Here is a 20,565-nt window from a genome sequence, read left to right on the forward strand (position 1 = left end):
AGAGGAGTTTTTATGTGTTCATAAAAACCTGTAGGGTCTCTGTGTGGTGCCATTGAACTGGCCCAATGTCAGTGGTTTATAGCATGACTCTAAGGACCCTACCCAGGAGCCTTGGTGTAGTAGTTAAGCATTGGTCTCCTAAAGTCTTTGACTACAAGGTCAACAGGTCTAAACAACCAGCCACTCTGTGAGAGAAAGATGAGACTTTCTACTTCTGTAAAGAGTTACAGTCTCAGAGATCCAGTCTCCGGGCAGCTCTATCCTGTCCTATGGGGTTGCTATGAGTCCAAATTGACTCGATGGTAGTGGCTTTCTAAGGACGCCTAGTGGTGCTGTGGGAGGAGTATTGGGCTGGTAACCACAAGGTCGGCACTTCAAGCCTGCCAGCCACTCTTTGGGAGCAAGATGGTGGTGCTCCCATCAGATTGACAGTCTGGGAAACCTTGTACAGGGTCACTATGCTCAGAATCGACTCACTAGCCGTAGGTTGTAGGCTATGGTCTGGGATCTTTGAACCAATAAATTAATGCAAATATTGTCACGCTTCTGGGGAAAAAAATGGCAGTGTCTGGATTCTGAAGAGCCATGCCCTCAATCAGGTTGAATAGAATTCCCACGGGTTAAACTTCACTAGAGATGAGCTCACAATCCCCAAATTATCAAATCCATGAGGAAAACACTCCTCCATGAAGGGGAGTCTTTAGGCCCTCCAGACAGAAGAAAACTCTCAAGAGGTTGAGATAATAGGAAATAGAATAATAAAGGAATGTTTAAAATCCTTTAAATGATTTTAAAAATCCTTTAAATGATTAGGAACACAGGTGCAAAAGGGAGAAAGAAGAGCAAACTATGAAAAGAGATAAGCACAAGAACAAACAAAGCTTCTAAAAACAAAACAGTATAATCACAGAAATGAAGAACCTATTAGAGAAATTTGAATATGGAGTGAGCAGTAGATGCGCAATAATGAGATTATTTTCATTTGTATGGTAATGTTATGTTTGTGGATGGTATGAAATAAAGAAATATTTTAATTTTGTTAGGTTTAGTAATGGCATTTTCATCATAGGAAATACAGTCCCATTTTTTATTGACATAACTGAAATATTTTGAGGTGGAATGTTGAAATGGTGGAATGGGTGAAACTTTTCATAAAAGGCTTTTTAAAAAAAAAGATTTAATTGCAGATTAGACACACCTAGAGAGACAGAGCACTAGGAAATAAGGAAGAGAGGTGATGAGTCATGAAAGAAAAGGTGCAAAGGCCCAGAGTGTATCCAGTAAGCATCTCAAAAGAAGGAGAATGGGGTCAGCAAGCTGGGAAGAAATAATAGGAGAGCTTCTTCTAGAAGTAGTGCTAAGGAGGCAATGCTGTCTGCCTGGAATGCCTGAGAATGTTCCTGCAGACTTTAAAGTGCAGGTCTCATGAAAAACGACTAGACAGGGCCCAACCAGTGTGCGTTCACTCACCGCCAACCGTCATACTGATGTGGCAGCCGGTGTCGGAGGGGGTTCTCTGTAATGCTGGACAAAGCAGCTGACAAACCTGGGTCCGAATGCAGATTGTGCACATCTCACCAGCGGTGTGACTGTGGGTGTGCGCCGTCCCGTCTGAGCCTCAGTTTTCTTATGAGTACTGCTCCCTGTAATGAGACTGCCATCTGTAGGGACACAGAGATGGTTGGTTAACCGCAGGATGGCTGTGAAGCTTCCAGCACACAGCAGGGCTCAGGAGAACGCTATGCAGACCCTCCATGGGAGAAGAGGCCATGAGGATCCCCAGCGGAGAATTAGGTGGAGTGGGACCCGAAAGAACAGCACCCTCCACGTGGACCGGTTCACTAAACAGGTGGAGGTGGAAACTGAGCTCAGGTGCTCTCTCCCTTTCTCTTCACCAGACGATGGACCTTACTCCAGAGCAGGCAAGGACGCGTGCGGAGCAGACGTGGCTCTGGTGTGCCGCAGAGAGAGCATTCCAGGTAAGGAGCTTGTCTTCCCGTCCTCCGCTCCTCGCGTGCCCTGAAGAAGCAATGGGCCCCGGGCGGGGTCGGGCGATGGTGGCTCTGCCACTGGCTGACGCTCAGATTTTGAACAAGTCACATCTCCTCTCTCATCTCATCAAAAAGGGGGGTGATGTGTACTGTAGGGATGCGCTCTGCTCTCCAGTGGGAACCCAGGTTGCCCCGTGCTGCCCGCTCACCCCTTTCTCCATCGGCAGAGGAGTTCCGGGGCCTCACTGTGGTGGAGCTGATCAAGAAAGAGGGGAGCACGCTCGGCCTGACCATCTCAGGGGGCACCGACAAAGATGGGAAACCCAGGGTCTCCAACCTGAGACCTGGGGGTCTTGCAGCCAGGTAGGGAAGGGGCTTGAGGGGGGGGGGAACGGGACCCGAGGAAGGGATCATGGAGGCCAGGCCCAGTGGGAATGTACTAGAACCTTAGGCAAGCTATTAGGGCACCAAAATGTTGGTGTCCAGGCAGGACCTGTCTGCAGTAGAAGCTGTAACGCCAGGCTCCCCAGCCTTCTCCTTCCCAGACACCAGGACATGACCTAGCCATGATGCCCAGGACGCATCAGCCATACCATGCCCTTCAGACCCCACTGCATAGGAAGTTTCCCTCTCCCTGAAAAGCCCGCTCCCTATGGCATCTTCCTGACAGACACCTACCATCCCTCCAAACTCAACCAAGAGGCCACCAGGTCTGAGAAGCCTTTGCTGACCCTGCTTGGGCAGCCCCGTGTCATGCTTCTGTAGTTAGCTTGTCCCTCTGCGGGCACCCAGCACTGGGCCTGGTGACTGCCCAGTCGAACAGAACAGATGCATGGTGAAACGCAGGAAGCACATTCGGGAACAGCAGAGGCGGTGATGATCTGTCTACTCTGTAGGCTCATCCAGGACCAACCACCAAGACGGGTGGAAAGGCAGGCCTCGAGGTTAGACAGGTCTAGGTCAGAATCCTCTCCGAGCCTCAGCTTCTCCTTCTACGAAATGCGGGTGACAAGGTCCTAGGAATTGAACGGCAGGTGAATGCGGATGCCTGCCAGCCCTGCGGGCACGTGGATAAAGGATTCCGGCAAGCCGCCCCGGTGACTTTGTGTGCGCCCCCAGGAGCGACCTGCTAAACGTGGGTGACTACATCCGGTCCGTGAACGGGATCCACCTGACCCGGCTCCGGCACGATGAGATCATCACCCTGCTCAAGAACGTGGGCGAGCGTGTGGTGCTGGAGGTGGAGTATGAGCTGCCCCCGCCCGGTGGGTGCCCTCACTCGCAGGGGATGCGCTCTCCAATGCCTCGGGTGTGGGTGGACACAGCTGTCTCCCCACAAGAACCTGGGTGGTGGGGTGGGCCAGATGGAATGGGTGACCCAAGGACACTGTCCACAAGCATTCAGGCCTCTGCTAGGGCCTTTGTCCACCCTGGTGGTATATGCTGTCACCAGGAGGGGTGGGACTTTGCCGAAGGATCACTGACCGAGTGACTGGTTCTGCACCCTTGATTTCCCACCCGCCCCCGCTCTGCAGCTGAGCACTGTGGCCTGTCTGGAATGAGACCTTGGCCTGAGCCTGAGCCTGGACTGGCCGGGGACTCAAGCCTGACTTCTGCCATTGTCTATCTAGGAGGTGGGCTGAGTGGATGTGAAGGAAGGAGGGCCCTCGAAGCCTCACTTTTCCTACCTATCAAACAAAAAAGGGATTATTACGTCGTCTCTGTGCCTGGTCACACATCCCTCTGGGAATGGGCTTTTGGGGAATCTGCCAGTTTGGATAAGTGACGGAGGGACTCAACGGAGTTCTTCTCCATTTCTCCCCAGCCTCGGAGAACAACCCGGGAATCATTTCAAAGACGGTGGATGTCTCCCTGTACAAGGAGGGCGACAGCTTTGGCTTCGTCCTCAGAGGTCAGCATGCGAGTCACCCTTCCTGGAGGCCAGGGGGCCGGAGCGGGGTTTATACTAATTCCGCTGGTGTTCGGTTTAACCTTAAGGAATGTATCTTTTAATAGCTTGCTTCTGACTGTCAGAGGGGAACAATCCACTATCCTCATCAGCAGGGAGTGGGCCCCCCTTATGGTGGGACAGACAGTAGGGTCTGATTGCCCTAGATGGCTGATACTCTCCGGGAGATAACTTCTAAACAGAGTAAGAGGAGATAGTTATTTATACCCCAAAATAATGGTGAAAAGCTCCTGCTGAGAGATTTGAGTTTGGAGCTGCCCAGCAGCCTAGTAAAAAAGGGAAATAGGATGACATCATGGGAAAGAAGTAAGCCCTGCCGCAGATCAGACTGCCAGTATGGTCCCCATCCTTTCCTCTGGTGCCAGTTCACGGCTGGTGTCTCAGTGTCCCTCGGAGGTCAGCGGTAGCAAGGACGTGAACACACACAGCTGAGCTGGGGAGCCCACTCACTCAGGGGCTGGATCAGGGAAGGGGATGGGGTAGATGATCCCCACTCTTGTCGAATTCCATTTAGGAGGTTCCCATGAAGACGGGCATAAGTCCCGCCCACTCGTCCTGACCTATGTTCGGCCTGGTGGCCCAGCCGACAGGTAAGCCGTGGGTCTGAGGAACCCTTACTGACATCCACAGGACACCCACCTCCCCCAGCGGCCTCCTGAAAAAAAAGAAAAGAAAGGCAGCATTGAACCCACATCCCAGATGAACCTCTTGGCCTGCCCGGGCTCCAGCGGGGAGGGATGGCAAGCTCGTTCTTCCCAGCATGTTACTGTCGCAGTGAACTGCGGTGCTCTTCTTCCATTCCTTGCACCTCAGTTTTCCCTGCCTTTGCAATGGTCCAATGCTCTAGCCTGTAAGCGTGATTATGAGAGTTTGGGGGCAGGTTAGCGGTAACCCTGTCTCCTGAGCCCTGGCTGCACGGAGCAGACGTGCTCTGTGTGGGCCTAGCCTAGAGGGGCCAGGCAAGGAGACGTGGCCAGGTAGTTCCCAGGCCCTGACACCCTGACTTCGTAGATGGGAGATTCCTGGCCATTTTAAGAGAAGCCAGGAATCTGAATCCGTCTTTGGGACGGAGCCCTGTGATACGCTATTCATAGAACCGCCCAAATTAGCTTTGGCCTCATGCTGGAACATGTGCTCTGGGCAAACAGACGGAGAGGAACTCTAGCTGGGGCCTCTCCCCTGGGCGCCCTGCTGAATTCTTTCCCAGGTCCCTTTGTCACCGGGCCAGAGTCACCACTGATCACGTGGGGGGTAGGGAGTGGGTGGTGTGCTCTCCCTGACACCGTGTGCCCTGGGCGTGAGCGATCGAAACTCGAACATTGGAGGACTGAGCTGGGGCTGAGTCTGGACCTGGACTGGGGGCCTTCAAGTCACCCTGGACTTGACTTCACCACCACCACCCCTTGTTTCATCCACTCATTCCCAGTCCCCATGTGTTCCCTCCCTGTGCTGGTCCTCAGAGACCCGCCTGCCTCTGAGGGTGCACGGCCCTTCCCTGCAGGGAGGGTTCCTTGAAGGCGGGTGACCGGCTACTCAGCATCGATGGTGTCCCTCTTCATGGGGCCAGTCACACTGCTGCCCTGGCCACCCTGAAGCAGTGTAGCCACGAGGCCCTCTTCCAGGTGGAGTATGATGTGGCCATCCCGGGTGAGTGGGTCCAAGGGCAAGGAGGGCTGGGGCAGGAGGAGGTAGGGGGTGGGATAGGCACTGGGCACAAATCCTTATCACTGCAAAGGCTGTGTGGTCTTGTGCACTTGGCTAAGTGCCGCCATTGTTGGATGGACAGGGCACCCAACCTTGAACAAGCCAGGTGGGACCTCTGCTCCCCAGGAGCTGGTGTTAGGGTGGAAGAGGCAGATTACCAGCCAAATCGATGGAAATCGGCTGTGTTGGATGGCCGCAGGAGAGACAGGAAGGGCCGGACAATGTTCTTTATTAGCTCCAGGAGGGAGGGAGTGATGCGGACATCTGCAGGAGGAGCAGTTCAGGCAGGGGCAACAGTAGACGCCAAGGCACAGAGGCAAGAGCCTGGTGGGCATAAGGAGGCTTGCTGTGGCCAGAGCAGATGGGCGATGGGAGGCTGGCAGGAGGAGAGGGCAGAGCAGTGTCAGGGCCAGACCTGCAGGACCTGGTTGACCTCTTCCTCTCTGTGAGCTGAGAACAGGGCAAAGGGGAGGTGACAGTGGCAGCCAGGAGAGCCGTACGAGGCATCTGGGGCCGGCCCATGGAAAGATGATGACGGCTGAGGAGGTGGGCAGCAGGGGTGGGAGCCGGAAAGTATGAAGGCCAAGCTGACGTGACTTCCTTGGCTGCAGCCAGGGAGGGAGAGGGGGAGGTGCTGAGGGTCACGGCAAAGGGATGCATTTGAGCAGCTGACCGAGTTGGTGGTAGAGATGGCAGGCGGAGGAGGGGTATAGTAAGCTTTGTGTCTGGCATCCAGCAGGCCCTCAATACTAGCAAATGAGTTTTGGCCAGCACAGCCCTCTCTGCTGCTGGCTGGCCAGCCAGGTGACTTGAGACAAGGCCCCTGCCTCGCCACACTCTGTTGGCTTATCTGTCAAAATGGGTATAATAGCTGGGCGGTGGGGGTTAAGATGGTGACCTAAGCTGGGGCAGAAGGCACTCAGCTGTCGCATCTTAAGGGACTCCTCTCCTTCCACGGTACCAGACACAGTGGCCAGTGCATCCGGGCCCTTGATGGTGGAGATTGCCAAGACTCCAGGCTCCACCCTGGGCATCTCACTCACCATGCGCTCCCACCGCAGCAAGTCCATCGTTACCATTGACCGCATCAAGCCAGCCAGCGTGGTGGACAGGTGAGGCACACCCGGCATGCTGCCCGGTGGGAGGAGGTGACCCAGAGTTCTGTCCGTCCTGGCCCAGCCTTCCCCTCCATTCCCCATGTGGCCAGGAGCGGGGCGCTGCACGCTGGGGATCACATCCTCTCCATCGACGGCACCAGCACAGAGCACTGCTCGCTGCTAGAGGCCACCAAGCTCCTGGCCAGCGTCTCGGAGAAAGTGCAGTTGGAGATCCTGCCTGCACCCCATAGTCGACGACCTCTGAAGCCCACAGAGGCAGGTGGGTCCCCCAGCAGGGTCTGCAGGTTTAGGCCTGAGGGCTAATGGGGTGGGCTGGGGGCTGGGTGCGTGGGGCCCGAGAGCTCCCCTATCAAAACTCTGGGCAGACATGTGGGTGAAAGGAGATGACAGACAGTGTAAGATACGAAATAATAATAACAATATATAATTGATCAAGGATTCACGAGGGTGGGAGTGGATGGGAGGAGGGAGGGGAAACAAAAGGAGCTTGCACCTCATGTTCAAGTAGAACATGTTTTGGAAATGACGATGGCAACGTATGTACAAATATGCTTGATACAATTGATGTATGGAATGCTGTTAGAGCCCCCAATAAAATGATTAAAAAAAACACTGGGCAGACTGGGTTCCCCGATGAAAACTTCCTAGAACACATGCCCAGTTGGACAGGGCAGCTGGAATGGTGGCTTGAAGTGGCTGATGCTGGGACAGTGGGGCAGAGGAACAACTTGCCAGTGTGAGCGGAGACTCTGCTGTCCTGGCGGCCTTCGAAGTGGATTGCACTGGTAGACGTGTCAGGACTAGAATGGGCAGAGGACAATGCTTCTGTGCGCCGCGATGTTAGATCGTGGATCCTGGGCTCGCCTGAGGGCCCTTGGCTGGTCCCAGGGAGGCAGCCAAGCGGAAGGGAGGCTTGAGAGGGTTCCCAGCCCAGGTCAGGGAGCCTTAAGAGCTGGAGTGCAGGGCAGGGTGGAGAGGGGCCAAAGGGAGGGAGCTTCAAGGTCTGAGTGGGGAAGCTCTTCCTGCACCCCAGTCCTCCCTCCAGTCGGGTTCAAGCACTCACTTCACTTCCAACCAGTGGACAAGGGATGCCCCCTCTCAGAGCCAGCTGCAGCCCCCCTGGTCTGTAGCTCAGGTGAGGGCCCGAGTTCTGGGAGAGGAAGGATATCATGGGCAGGAAAACCACAGCAAGGAGTGAGGTCCAGGGGCGAAGTACCCAGTTGCTACTTTGCAAACCCAGTCTCACCAGAAGAGAAAGACATCTTCTGGATTGACTGTGGGGGGGCGGGTCTGAGAGGGGTCTATTTCTGGGCCTCGGCCAGGACTGGACACAGTCTCATCAAGCCACAATGGCAGAGCTCCCTCAGGAGCCGAGCGGTGTCGGGGTGATGCATTGGGCTGTTAACTCCGAGGTCAGCCAGATTGAAGACAGTGCAGGGCCTCTTTTGTCCTCCTTTTGACAATTCTTTGGGGCCAGTGTCAGCACCGTCCCACTTTATAGATGAGGAACCGGCGGCTCAAAGAAGGGCAGTGAGGTCCCATGGGTGGTCCCCATCCCCTGTGGGGAATCTGCTGAGGGCCAGGCCCTGCCCAGGCCCTTAACTAGACATTAACCCATTTTTATCCTCCCCATTACCCTAGGAGACAGCCACTATTTTCGTGCTATTTTGCAGATAATGACTACGAGGCACAGAGAGGCTGAGTGACTTGTCCACTCCCCCCAATTGGTCAGGGATGGAGCCAGGATTTCACTCAGGCCGCTGGTGATAGGGTCTGTCAGGCCCAAGATGGGGCAGGGGCACAGCACAGGGAGGAGGGGTGGGAAGAAGGCGCTCAGCAGGGGTGAGCTCCCCAGCCCTGGAAGCACCTTAAGCAGGAGATTCCGGTGGGTCCCCACCCATCTGTCCAAGGAACAGTAGACCAGGCCAGAGCCCCCAAAGTCAGGACGGAGAAGGGCTAGCTGGGAGGATGAGAGGCGGGAGGAAGAGTCCCGATCCCTGAGGCATAGATGCTTGGGGTTGACTGGGGCCAGCAGTTCCGTTGCCTGCCCTTGAGTTGAACTTCTCTGTGCAGCTGGGCATGGAATCCAGCTTGTGTCACAGTCGCATTGTGCTCCCTATTGGGGGGCAGGCCTCCTGTCAAGCGGGGAAGCAGAAGCCATGTCTGATCCCATCTCAGCTGACCCCTCAAGACCCTTGGAACAGGAGTTTCCCCCGAGAGTCTGAGGAAGAGCAGAAATGACCCGGCCATGGGTCCCACCTACCCTGCTCTGCTCCACTGTTGCCTGAAGGCTGTGCAGCCGGAGGCCACCAGCCGACTGCATTCTCTGGGCTCCAGAGCTAGGTGGAATCTGCCCCCCCCCCCAACCAGGTGTGGTGCGGGAGGGCGCTACCAGTGGTGTCTGGGCACTGTGTGGCACACATCAGGTGACCAGACCATGTGAGCAGAGTGGCATTGCCTTGCTAGGCTCTGCGGGCCCTCGCTACCTCCTCCATGGTACAGATAGCAGCATGCGGGGGCCCATTGGTCTAACGCCCGCCCTCCCTCTCTTCTCTCGCCCACCAGTGAAGGTGCAGAGGAGTGAGCAGCCTCGTCGCTGGGACCCCTGCCTGCCCTCCTGCCACAGTCCCCGGCCCCCTGGTCACTGCAGGGCATCTAGCTGGACCACGCCGGCCAGCCAGGACCAGAGCAGATGTAATAGGCCCACCAGTCCTTCCCACCATTCCCCTGGAAATGAAGTTGTGCCTGCTTGGCAGGGGCGGAACCCAAGAGGCAGGGAAGTCAGGAGGCTGCTGGTCTTGATGGGGGTGGGCTGAGATGGGTTCCTGCCCCTGAGAGCCAGGCTTGACCAGGTACAGAGGGACAGAGACTGCTCTGAGATCACACAGCAAGCAGTGAGTTGTCAAAGAGGGAAGGCAACCCGAGGAGGCTCCTTGTACTGGCTTGGCTCCCAGACACCCTCGGTGGGGCGGGAGGAGGGGCCTAGCTGGGGTTCACAGGGCCGTGCCCTCATCTCCCCAGCCCTGTCCTCCACGCCCTTCTCCTCGCCAACCATGAACCACGCCTTCTCCTACGCCAACCCCGGCACTCTTCCACGTGGAGTCCAGCCCATGAGCCCCAGGACCACCATGGGGCGGAGGAGGCAGCGAAGAAGGGAGCACAGAAGCTCACGTAAGCCAAGCTCTCTTCCCTGCCCTTCAGGGTGCCTGCAGGCCTGAAAGCCAGCTTTGTGCAGGGCCGGGGGTGTTTTGGGTAAGGCAGTGTTACATGACGTGAGTGGCACCCTGGGCCATCATGGAGGGCCGGGCGCACTTTGCACCACACACAGGGACACGTGCAGCACCCTGGTTACTCTGAACACGTCTGTTCTTGTCTTAGGAGCCCTGGTGGTATGGTCAGGTGTGGGGCCGCTAACCAAAAGCTCAGTGGTTCAGACCCACCAGCTGCTCCAAAGATGAGTGATGGGCTCCCCACTAACAAGCTGCAGCCTTGGAAACCACAGAGCGAGATATTAGGAGTCGGGCGTCCGCTCTGTGGGAATAGGGAGTCTTGCATGACAAAGTCCCTACAGGAGGTATAAAGGGCCTCAAGGTAGTGTGAGGGATATCTTTTCAGATTTGCATGAAAGCACCATCGTTCTGCTTCATTTCCCTCTCCTTCTGCCCTGGGTCTTCCAAGAGGACATCTCGGGGCGGTGCTGCCAGATCTTTGCCATCTTTCTGACATTTGTTCATTTCTTCTAGAGCAGAAACACACAGGTCTGCAACAGTCTGTCCAGACTTCAGTCACTTTACAAAATGATATTTTAATATGTATTTCCATGTACGTTTTGCCTGTAGGCATTTGTGTCTACTTCACATTGCCCTGTGAAGGGGCTTCAAAAAGCCCACCGTCATAGTCCACAGTCTTCCAATTCCATGTTTTCCATGACCTTTCTGAAACCTCCTCGTGGATTCCCTTTGGAAATGAAGGTGTTTACATCTTAAAGACACTGAATCTACTGAGAGATGAAACAGTAGTGAATGAGCATACAGGAGCTATGGGGATGTGGCCAAAGCCAGGAGAGTGCCCAGAAGTTTGAAGTCTTTCCCTGGCTGAGGTAGAAAGTGAACCTGCCTTCTAGCTCCCCAGGGTGCACAGGCTTCAGGAAAGGTAGCGGATGCCCACCTCGGCCCCTGGGGATGGAGCCAGATGAGGCAAGAGAGAGCTGTGGGTCACGTGGCATCTGAAAGGAATGAGTTATGGGTCCAAGTTTCCCAGGAGCCACAGTGAAAAGGGGAAGCAGCTTCCAGAATCAGGTGAAAGATAACACACACCTTTGCCAACCACCGAAGCTGGGACACAAAGGTGAAAGACGGCAAGCGTGCTGTTCACGGCCCAGGGAGTGTGGAGGCTGGCTGCTCCTCGGGCCCCTGGCTTGTCCAGTCTGTAGGATGACTCACTGATAAATTTGTTGTTATTGTTATGATTATTGATGAGAGCAATTAAACAGTTTTCTCAAATAATTTTAGTACCTCCTCCGATGTGCCAGCCACCATTCTTATGATTAAAGCTCTCATAATGAAATTATAGGTCACGACGTAGCACACTTGACACGGTACTTTTAACTTGCTGTGGTATGTAATATAAACTATAATGTGTAATAAAGTAATAGTACGATGGTATATACTTTGTAAGAGAGTGAAGATAGCGGTACCCTTTATTTCCTATGTAATACCCCAAAACCCACCGCCATCGAGGCGATCCCAACCCCTAGCAGCCCTGGAGGACAAAGTAGAACTCCCCCCCCCCCCAGATTGCCAAGGCCTACTGCCACGCCCTCCACCATTGAGTGCTGGGTGGGTTTGAACCACTGCTGTGGCTAGCCGTTGGCACGTAACCACTGTCGCACCAGAGCCCTTTCATATATAATAAACACTGTAGTCATACTATAACATGAGAGGACCTCGGAGAGTTCATGGGAAAATGGAATTGGAGCTTAATGGAAATTTTCCACGATATTTTGAAGCCCCCCCCACCAGCCGGTTAAATATTATATTTATCTCTTGACACAGCAGCTTCTTTTAGGTGTATACTCAATAGGAATGAAAACATATGTTCAGAGGAAAGCTTTCATGTGCGTGTTCATGACCGCATTGTTGCGGAAAGGAAGCAACCCCGTGACCATCCGCTGATGAGTGGCTGAGACAACGGCATGCTATTGGGCCATGGAAAGAAATGAAGCTCTGACACGGGCCGCATGGGACCTTGCAAATGTGCCGAGTGACAGAAAGTGGATTACCACGTGGTTCCCATTGACGGGTGGCAGTGGGAATAGTGGGCGTGACGCCTAAAGGGAACAAGCAGGGTTTGTTACTGCAGTGACAGGCAAGCTTCCGATGAATGATGGAGGACATCACACGCAAGTTTGTGAACACACTGGAAACCATTGACGATATACTTTAAGGGAGCGTTAGGTCGTGTGAGTTATGTATGTCAATGAAGATGCTACCCCAAACAACATAACATCATATCAAAGAAGAAAACCCTTCACGGGCAAGTCACTTCTGGTTCATAGTGAGCCTGTAGGGCAGTGGTTCTCAACCTGTGGGTAGCGACCCCTTTGGGGGGTCGAACGACCCTTTCACAGTGGTCGCCCAATTTATAATAGTAGCAAAATGACAGTGATGAAGGAGCAATGAAAATAATGTATGGTTGGGGGTCACCACCACATGAGGAACCGTATGAAAGGGTCGCGGTGTTAGAAGGTTGTTGTAGGACCGAGTTGACCTGTCCTCCATCCAGTTTCTAAAGCTGTGAATCTTTGCGGAAGCAGGCTGCGACTTTCTCTCCTGCGGAGCAGCTAGTGGGGTCGAACCACTGACCTTCTTGTTACCAGATGAGTGCTTGATCGCTGTGCGACCGCTAAGGTACATACTTGAACAGTGGTTCAAGTGCTGGGCTGCTAACCCAGACGGGCAGTTCAGATCCACCAGCTGCTCTTTGGGGAAGACGTGGCTGTGGGTTCCACACAGATGGCAGCCGTGGGGTCTCTGTGGAGCAGGTCTGCTTTGTTCGATGGGGTCCCTGGGAATCCAAAGGACTTTCGCTCACCTGCAGGTCGGTGGCTGGAACCCACATGGCAGCACTGTGGAAGAAAGGCCTGCGTGACCCGCTTCCATAAAGAGGACAGCCCAGAAAATCCCGGGTAGCACATCTCTGTAACACGCGGGTCACCACGAGTCAGAGCCAGCCCCACAGCAGTGTTAAAAAGCATGGTTGTTGCTTTAGTAGTGTATGCCAGGGTCAGTCAGTAAGTATTGCTACAAGGGTACTGGTTCATGCAGACACCAGTTTATTGCAAACAAAGCGTATGTAAGCATGCCGCCGACCAAGTTCCTCTCAGGAGTGCCCTTGCCTTCGCCTCTCTCGAGTGTCTTCCATGAAAATCAACGCAAAAGCAATCTCATGGCTATCATGTCGATTCCAATTCAGAGACTTCATTTTTGTGCCACGGGGGGGTGGGCAGTGGGGGAAAGGACCAAAAACTGATTTTGAGGTCAGAGTTAATAGCGGATTTTTATTAAAACCCAAGCGGACCTCTTCCAAAAGCCTTGGAAGGATGCAATGAGTGTAAACGATGGGGCCCCTCAGAAGGCAGTTCCAGATGGTCCCAGCATTTTCAGGAAGGGTGGGAAGACTCACAGATGAGCCAAGGGTGGGAAGACCGTTCACCTCCACAAATGAAGAAACGGGGTGACGTCTCGGCAGGTGGCGGTGGAAGAAAACTAGAAATACCGTCGATGCAGCAGCTAAGGAAGTTGGCCTTGCCCATGGTTTGGCATTTTCTTTTTGGCACCTCCAATTGTGAAGCAACATCTTGGCCCCCACAAGCTTTGGGCTCAGTGGGTGCCAAAACCATCGTGTGAAAATCCACTAGCTCAGAGAGCTGATCTCGCCATCCACCTCTCCAGCAAGATGGAAGATAGGGAGATGATTTTATGAAGCAAGATTATAGCCAAGGATGAGTCTTGGATTTACCAATACTATCCAGAGAGCAAGATCCAATCAAAACAGGACTACCAAGGAGATTCACTAGACGAGTTAAATTCAAGACAGGGAGGCCAGCTCAGAAAGTTATGATGACTGTTTTTTGGGGTTTGGGGAGGTGATCTTGAAGTTTTCCTCAAAGGACACAAGACAGCCATGAAGAAGACGTTTTAAGGAAACTGAAAATGGCATCAGTGAGAAAGGGTCAGGAAAGTGGCGCTGGGGAGTTTTTGTTTCTGGTGAATGTGCTCTTGTCTTGGCGCACGGTGAGGTCTGCCCTTTGAGGACTGGGGGAATAAATGTACCCCATGCCCCCTATAGCCCTGGTCTTGCCCCTTTCGGGCTTCGTGTTGTAGAACATGGAAAAAGAATATGATTGGAGCCCCAGGCAGATGCCGAAGCTGTCATTGGTGGTGATGTTAGTCCAAGAGCACAGCGTTCTTTGGGGGGAGATTTTTAACACTCATGACCCTTGATGGAAACGCTGGCTTCAGATGGGCCTAGATGGAGGCTGGATCAAGGAAGGACAGCCTCGTGTGCTGTGACGTTTGTTTAATACAAGTTTCTAGAATGTGAGAGCAATGCATTGTGACTTACCCACGTGCTAACGTCAAAATAGGACACAGCAGTGGGGGACCTCAAAGTCTCTTGTCTGACATTGGAGCAGTTCCAGTGGGGCCAGGCCTGCAGGGTGGGCACCATGCTCACTATGTGACGCTCAGGACAGCTTAGGCAGGTCACTTACTGACTGGTGATCTGTCTCCAGGTCTCGGGCTGGGGTGGGTAGGCAGGAAGACCCCACAGGGTGATCCACCTGAGTACCCATGCTCACCTGCCCCACAGTGTCACTGGCCTCCAGCACAGTGGGACCAGGTGGACAGATCGTGCACACAGAGACCACCGAGATTGTGCTCTGCGGAGACCCCCTCAGCGGCTTCGGCCTTCAGCTCCAGGGTGGCATCTTTGCCACCGAGACCCTGTCCTCCCCACCCCTCGTGCGCTTCATCGAGCCCGACAGTCCGGCTGAGAGGTGAGCCTGCTGCTCGTCCCTGTGCCCGTTAATCTTCAGAATCAGGGGCTGACAGATGACCAGGGAAACTGAGTCCACACCACGTCCCAGCCTTCAGAAGCCTAGCTCATATAGCCACCACATCCGTCGGCACCATTTCAAGGAACAGTGGCTCAGAGAAGCTGACTTGCTGACTCAGGGTCACGTAGCTCATGATTGGCATTCCTGAGACTTGATAGAGTCTGTGGACTTCATCACCCTCCGTAGCCATTTTCTAAGGCCCATTTCATCCTCTCCATTGGATAGACAAAGCAGGTCCTACAAGCCCAAGCCCTTACTTGGACAGAACCCTGCGGCAGATTGCTGGAGGAGACAGTTGATCCAGGCAGACCTGAGAGGCAAACCCCACTGGGGAGGGAAAACCCCAGGCAGGCAGTAGGGGTGGCGAGGGCTGGGCATACCCCTGTGCAGCCCAGGATCCTGTCTCTCCCTGGTGCCTTGATGCTGGCCTCATCCCTGCGGGGCTGCCCCGGTTCAGGTGTGGGCTGCTGCAGGTTGGGGACCGTGTGCTCTCCATCAATGGCATTGCCACCGAGGATGGGACCATGGAGGAAGCCAACCAGCTGCTGCGGGATGCTGCTCTGGCCCACAAGGTTGTGCTGGAGATCGAGTTCGATGTGGCAGGTGAGTACAGGACCCTTCTTGCAGCCTGTGCCTCCTCCTGTCAGCATCCTGCTCCTGCCTCCCGCAAAGGTTTTCCCACCCAACCCTACTCCTCACCTGCCCCTGGGACCCTGCCCCAGGGACAGTTTCTGATGGAACACTGATGGTACAGAGAAAGGCCGCCCTGGCTGGGGAGGAAGGTGCTCCCCACACTGAGCTGGGCTGATGAGAGGCTGTAGTGAAGCAGCGCCTGGTGGGATGGGGGTGCTGAAAACAGCTCCCGGCTTCTGAATTACATGGACCAGGCAAAGTATCCCAAATGACTTGTGTGTTAGGATTCTGCTCCTGTGATGTAGGCCCTGTGATTTTGGACAGGACACTTACCCTCTGTACAACGAGTCCTTCCACGCTATGGAGTGGGGCTCCGAGTCTAAAAAATCCAAATTCACTGCCATCGAGTTGATTCCGACCCCTGGGCGCCCATTAGGACAGGATGGAAACTGCCCCGGTGGGTCTGAGCCTGTTACTCTTTACGGGTGTAGAAGCCCTCGTTTTTCTCCCAAGAAGCAGCTGGTGATTTCAAACCGCTGACCTTGCAGTTAGCAGCCCAACGCATGCCCAGGGGTGTGTTTAGGGTTATGATGTAAGTCCCAGGAAACAAGCCCACCGCAGCCTGGCACCGAGTCGTTTTCAGTCGGCTCCGGGGGCTGGATTTGACCGTGAATGGGAGGTTCAAACCGCCTCTCTGCTCTGCCCAGGTGAGTTGGTTGTCTTGGGCAAATCTGCCTGGTTTTGTGCCTCAGCTGCCATGGTGGTGGCTGTTGGCGCTCCTTCCCAGGAGGACCTGATGTGCCCGGAGTGGACCCCCGGAGGGTCTCATGCCATCCGTGTGTGTGTGTGTGTGTGTGTGTGTGTGTGTGTGTGTGTCCGCAGAGTCTGTCATCCCAAGCAGCGGAACCTTCCACGTGAAGCTTCCCAAGAGGCGCGGCGTGGAACTGGGCATCACCATCAGCTGTGAGTCCCCTCACCTGCTCAGCCCTCCCCATTACCCTCAAGACTCAGCTGCCCCAAAAGAACTTGTCACTGCTGCTCAGAGGGTGGGGACTGGGGAGGGCTTGGTTGCTCCAATCAGCATTTCAGGGACAGCTGGGCCGCAGCACAGCTGGGGGCGGGGGTGGGTACAATTCAGGGCTGCCTCACTTTGATCCTGGTCCATTTAGTGTGTGTCTTCCAGCTTGATTCCAGCTTCCCCAAAACCTCAATTTCTAATTCCAAGGTGGGAATGCCTGGCCTCATGGGTCTCCTGGGGCCGGTGGGGGGTGAGGTGCCCTTAGTTCAGATGGTTTGGTTTTCCAGGTAATAGACACTGTGTTCCCAGGGCCCAGCTGCAGGTGCTTAATTCACAGTAGGAGGACAGAGTTGGTTCTGGGAGACAGACATGAGGTAGACCCACCCCCCAAGTAGCTCACAGTTTGGTGGGTGGGGGTGGGCTCAGCTGGCAGAAGGAAAGAGTGGAATTTATTGAGCACCTACTATGAACTCGGCAGCACTCTAGGTTTTGTGCCTGCAGTAGCTAGTCTCATTTCATAGCACTCCCACGGGGGTTTGTGCCATCAACCCTGCTTTTCAAGAAGAGAAACTGAGGCACGGAAAATTGAGCTGATTTTATGCTTAGTTGCCCACCCGGGAAGCCAGGGGACCAGGATGTGAGCAGGCAGCCGAGCCCAGAGTTCTTGACCTACTGCCCCCCTCCCCATACCCCGGAACATGGCCATCCCAAGACTGGAGAGTCGAAGGTTGGACCCATGCCCCCTTTTCTCCAGCGAGCAGCAGGAAGCGAGGGGAGCCTCTGATCATCTCGGACATCAAGAAAGGCAGTGTCGCACATAGGTAGGCTTGCCTGGGTGGGGACCTGGGCAGGGCCCGTGTGTGGAGGTGGGGAGGGTATTGGGTGGGGGAGGGTTACAGCCGCTGCATGCCATGCTTCTTGTAATCCCCACGTCCACCTGCGCAGGACGGGCACCCTCGAGCCGGGTGACAAGCTGCTGGCCATCGACAACATCCGACTGAACAACTGCCCCATGGAGGATGCCATGCAGATCCTGCGGCAGTGCGAGGACCTGGTGACGCTGAAGGTCCGGAAGGATGAGGACAACTCTGGTATGGCCCGACCTCCCCACCCCATCCCTGATCCTATGCTCCTGGAGGGCCTGCCATCTGGAGGCTCCCTCGGACCAAGGAAGGGAGGCTGACAGGTGCCATAGGAGGACTGGCTTGTGGAAGCCCCTTGAATGAATACATGGGGGAATGGGCAGCCCTAATCTGGGGCCTCCCCGTTTGTGTGCTGGGTGGGAGTTTGAAACCCGGCCTCCATCATGCCTGGCACAAAGCCTTGTAGAGGAGACCGTCCCCCCCCCCCCCAGGGAGCAGATGTGTGGCTGCGGCTTTGAATGAATGGAAGAATGTGCAGCTAAATGGGCGGGGGGTGGGGGTGGGGGAGTGTTGTGAGGAACAAGCAGAGCCTGCCAACTCCCACACCTCTGCTGCTAGACAGATGCCACGGATGCGCAGGCAGGCCCGGAAGGGAAGACGAATTCTATTGGCTGGGAAAGCAGAAGGGAGGGGTGAGGCCCCTACTCAAAGAGGCAGGTTTGGACTCCCCCTTTGGAGAAGACACCCTCGAGTGGGCAGGTTGCGCCTTTTTAAAAGAGAAGCTGCGGATCCAGGTCTCCATCGTCCTCACACACCTATTGTTTTCTCATGCTGTGTGGAAAGGTTCTGCTTGAAAGTCTTGGGTCCCCTTTGGTTTTGTTCTGTTCTTGTTTCTCCCTTCCCTTCCCTACTTTCTCGCTTCCCTTCCCTCTTTTGCTGTAATGATGATTGAGCTGGAAGAAAATATTTCTGGAGATGAAAGACGGGGCCCCAGGCTGAAGTGCCTGAAGTTGTGGCAAGAGTGAATGGGTTCCTGACCAAGGGGTGAATGAGCGAGTGAGTGAATGAATGAATGAATGAATGAGTGAACAAGAGCTTTAAGACTGAGGGTCCTCCCCGCACTTAATGACCCCCCTCCACCCTGATGGGTGCCCCTCTCCCTGGCAGATGAACAGGAGACCACTGGAGCCATCAGCTACACGGTGGCACTCAAGCGCTACGGGGGCCCCCTGGGCATCACCATCTCGGGCACAGAGGAGCCGTTCGACCCGATCATCATCTCAGGCCTCACCAAGCGCGGACTGGCCGAGAGGTGGGCTGGGCTCCACGGAGAGGCAGGGTGGGCCCAGGGCCCCCGCCGTGCAGCAGCAATGCTTGGGGAACCAGACCAGACTTCTGACCTTTGTCCCGGGTGTCATTAGGCCGGTCACTTGCCCTCTCTGTGCCCCCGTTTCCTCATCTCCAAGGTGAGTGGGTTAGCCCCTGCCTTCTAGCCCCAGATTAGTACAGCGGAGAGGTATGCTAACCTCTCTTCATAACCTGGACTTTCCACCTGAGTCTCTTAAAACTCAGCATTGTCAACTAGACCAGGATACGTTACCTACCACAGTGCACCCTAAGACTATGTGGGAGAGCTTCTCCGGAGGCACTGGGGGGGGCTGACCCCAGACTCCTCTCCTGCAGGACTTGGGTCTGAAATTGAGGGAACTGTGAGATTGACTGTGTCCCCGGTGAGCAGATAGACCATCCCACAGCCAGGCCCACAGGCCTCAAAGGAGGGGGATCCCAGCTCAGGAGAAGAGTAGATCCCGAGTAGACGGAGCACAAAGAGGGGCCTAGGGATTTCTGGTTGTCAGAGGGGCCTCCTGGCTAATGGACACGGGGAGGACAGTGGACAGAGTGGTGCTAGGAGCAGGCCAGAGGAGCTGGTTTCTGGGGCTGAATCTCAGGCCACCCGACTGAGCGCTCCCGGAGTTCCCCCTGCTGGACATCAGGCAGACTGCAGAGACGCGTGCGAGCTGTTCTGACCTCATAGAAGCTCTGGAGACTCTTTCGATAGACTGTGCTGAACAGCAAGGTCAGCAGTTCAAATCCACCTCAGGATTTCTCCCCAGGAGAGAGATGAGGCTTTCCTTCCATTCCTGTGAAGAGTTACCGTATCGGACACCCACAGGGGCAGTTCCACCCTGTCTTATAGGGTCACCATGAGTCAGCCTTGACTCATGGCCTTGTGCAGGGATTTAGGAGTTTGGCCGTGGGCCACGCAACAGACAACCCGACCCCCTCTCCGCCCCGCCCCCACCAGCTTGCTCTAGCTCGGGGTTGTCTGTAATGTGAGCCACAGTGTCCATGATACATTTCCTAGTAGCCACATTAGAAACGTCCACAGAAACGAAATTCATCTTGAACACGTGTGCAACTGACCCGACGTGTGATCGCTAGCCTGCAACGTAGAGACTCTGCTCTTCTAGACGGGCCTTCAGATTCCGGCGTGCGTTTTCCACCTGACCCCTCTCAGTTCAGACCGTCTCATGTCAGCGTTCAGCAGCCCAGCTCGGGACCTCCCCTCCCTGAATGGGTCACCCCGGACTCACGCACACCCGGAGGAGCGGCCTGAGCAATGCTGGGCACAGCCCCCCAGGAGCTCCCCACCCAACTGTGACCTCTGTCTGCAGTTGGAGTTGCACCTTCTCCCCCCAGAGCCCTGGCTGATCTTCAGACTCACCTGCCTGAGCCCCACCCTACCTCCCTTTAATGGGCCAGCGTCAGGGTTGGCAAACTTTTGAGACAGAAGAGCCGATCCCGTTCCTCGCCACCCTTTAAAAAATTATTTGAGAGCCATGCAGTGTGTTTTCCCAAATAAATGACATCGCTAGGATCCAGATAACATGGTCTTAGATTTTGATAAATGAAACCATGGTAGTTCTGTTTTTGTTGTCCATTTTATTTCTGAGCCACATGTATATCGAGATACAGCCGCAGTTTGCCCATCCCAGTCTGGATGGAGGAGCTCCCAGGACAGAACTGCTGGACCAGAGCAGTGCTGCCGCTTGGTTTCTCAACCCTGCAAACTGGCTTTACCTCTGGTCCTCCAGGCTTAGGCGAGACGTTCTGCAGGTCTCCCCCACCCCACCCCACCCCACCCCCGGG

The 20,565-nt window shown here is 54.9% G+C and overlaps 1 protein-coding gene across 1 annotated transcript in view; it reads left to right on the forward strand.

Annotated features, from left to right (window-relative positions):
* GRIP2 (glutamate receptor interacting protein 2) overlaps window positions 1-20,565 on the forward strand; it is a 71,570-nt gene that overhangs the window by 30,247 nt on the left and 20,758 nt on the right. Inside the window, exons 2-17 of the mRNA XM_075550894.1 lie at window positions 1,899-1,979; window positions 2,219-2,354; window positions 3,111-3,256; window positions 3,817-3,903; window positions 4,475-4,550; window positions 5,462-5,607; window positions 6,629-6,776; window positions 6,872-7,041; window positions 9,348-9,476; window positions 9,804-9,953; window positions 14,655-14,841; window positions 15,359-15,504; window positions 16,417-16,497; window positions 17,307-17,373; window positions 17,498-17,643; window positions 18,583-18,727. Coding sequence (XP_075407009.1) covers window positions 1,899-1,979; window positions 2,219-2,354; window positions 3,111-3,256; window positions 3,817-3,903; window positions 4,475-4,550; window positions 5,462-5,607; window positions 6,629-6,776; window positions 6,872-7,041; window positions 9,348-9,476; window positions 9,804-9,953; window positions 14,655-14,841; window positions 15,359-15,504; window positions 16,417-16,497; window positions 17,307-17,373; window positions 17,498-17,643; window positions 18,583-18,727 — 2,041 coding nt within the window. The remainder of the gene's footprint in view (window positions 1-1,898; window positions 1,980-2,218; window positions 2,355-3,110; window positions 3,257-3,816; window positions 3,904-4,474; window positions 4,551-5,461; window positions 5,608-6,628; window positions 6,777-6,871; window positions 7,042-9,347; window positions 9,477-9,803; window positions 9,954-14,654; window positions 14,842-15,358; window positions 15,505-16,416; window positions 16,498-17,306; window positions 17,374-17,497; window positions 17,644-18,582; window positions 18,728-20,565) is intronic.

This window comes from Tenrec ecaudatus, chromosome 5 (genome assembly GCF_050624435.1).
Source record: "Tenrec ecaudatus isolate mTenEca1 chromosome 5, mTenEca1.hap1, whole genome shotgun sequence".
Lineage (NCBI taxonomy): Eukaryota > Metazoa > Chordata > Mammalia > Afrosoricida > Tenrecidae > Tenrec > Tenrec ecaudatus.